Source organism: Oncorhynchus nerka, unplaced genomic scaffold, assembly GCF_034236695.1.
Source record: "Oncorhynchus nerka isolate Pitt River unplaced genomic scaffold, Oner_Uvic_2.0 unplaced_scaffold_1564, whole genome shotgun sequence".
Lineage (NCBI taxonomy): Eukaryota > Metazoa > Chordata > Actinopteri > Salmoniformes > Salmonidae > Oncorhynchus > Oncorhynchus nerka.
The window spans coordinates 54,014-55,000 of NW_027039753.1; the positions used below are offsets into that span (position 1 = coordinate 54,014).

At 53.7% G+C, this 987-nt stretch overlaps 1 protein-coding gene across 1 annotated transcript in view; it reads left to right on the top strand.

Moving 5' to 3' along the window:
- Positions 1–405: 405 nt before the first annotated feature.
- rpusd1 (RNA pseudouridine synthase domain containing 1) overlaps positions 406–987 on the top strand; it is a 27,377-nt gene continuing 26,795 nt past the window's right edge. The window contains exon 1 of the mRNA XM_065015256.1: positions 406–771. Within this exon, the coding sequence (XP_064871328.1) occupies positions 486–771 (286 nt within the window). The 5' untranslated portion in view covers positions 406–485. The remainder of the gene's footprint in view (positions 772–987) is intronic.

The window sequence follows — 987 nt, forward strand, 5'->3', positions numbered from 1 at the left end:
AAAGGACCCGTGCACCAAACAACTTAGATGTAAGATTGCGCGACTAATCTCTCTTTGGCAATAAACGTCAAAATGAATCACAGATTTCTTTAGTTTTAATTCGGACTTTTGAGGAAGCGTATATCATCAGTCCCTCGTGTTTCAGCAGGTCAGGCTGAGCTGAGTGGTGGGTATGGAACCTGGCAGTATGGAACCTGGCGGTATGGAACCTGGCGGTATGGAACCTGGCAGTATGGAACCTGGCAGTATGGAACCTGGCAGTATGGAACCTGGCAGTATGGAACCTGGCGGTGTGGAACCTGGCAGTATGGAACCTGGCGGTGTGGAACCTGGCAGTATGGAACCTGGCAGTATGGAACCTGGCGGTGTGGAACCGGGGAGTATGGAACCTAGCAGTATGGAACCAGGCAGTATGGAACCTGGCGGTGTGGAACCGGGGAGTATGGAACCTGGCAGTATGGAACCTGGCAGTGGAACCTGCCAGTATGGAACCAGGCAGTATGGAACCCGGCAGTATGGAACCGGGAAGTGTGGAACCTGGCAGTGTGGAACCTGCCAGTATGGAACCCGGCAGTATGGAACCTGGGTGTGTGGAACCGTCCAGAGGTGTGGAACCGTCCAGAGGTGTGGAACCCGCCAGTGTTGACAGTCTGAAGGTTCTGTATCAGAGCTGTGACTACATCATAGTGGATAAGCACTGGGACATCCGCATCGACAGCAAGATGTGGTACGAGAAACACACTGTCCAGAAACAGCTGGGACTCCGCTTCCCATGAGCTGGACCCTGGGACATCTATGGATTCAGGTAAGAGAAACACACGTCCAGAGACAGCTGGGGCTGAGCTGGCGACCCTGGGACGTACTATGGATTCAGGTAAGAGAAACACACGGTCCAGAACACGGTCCAGAGCTGGGACTCACGCTGAGCTGGCCGACCCTGGGACGTACTATGGATTCAGGTAAGAGAAACACACGGTCCAGAGACAG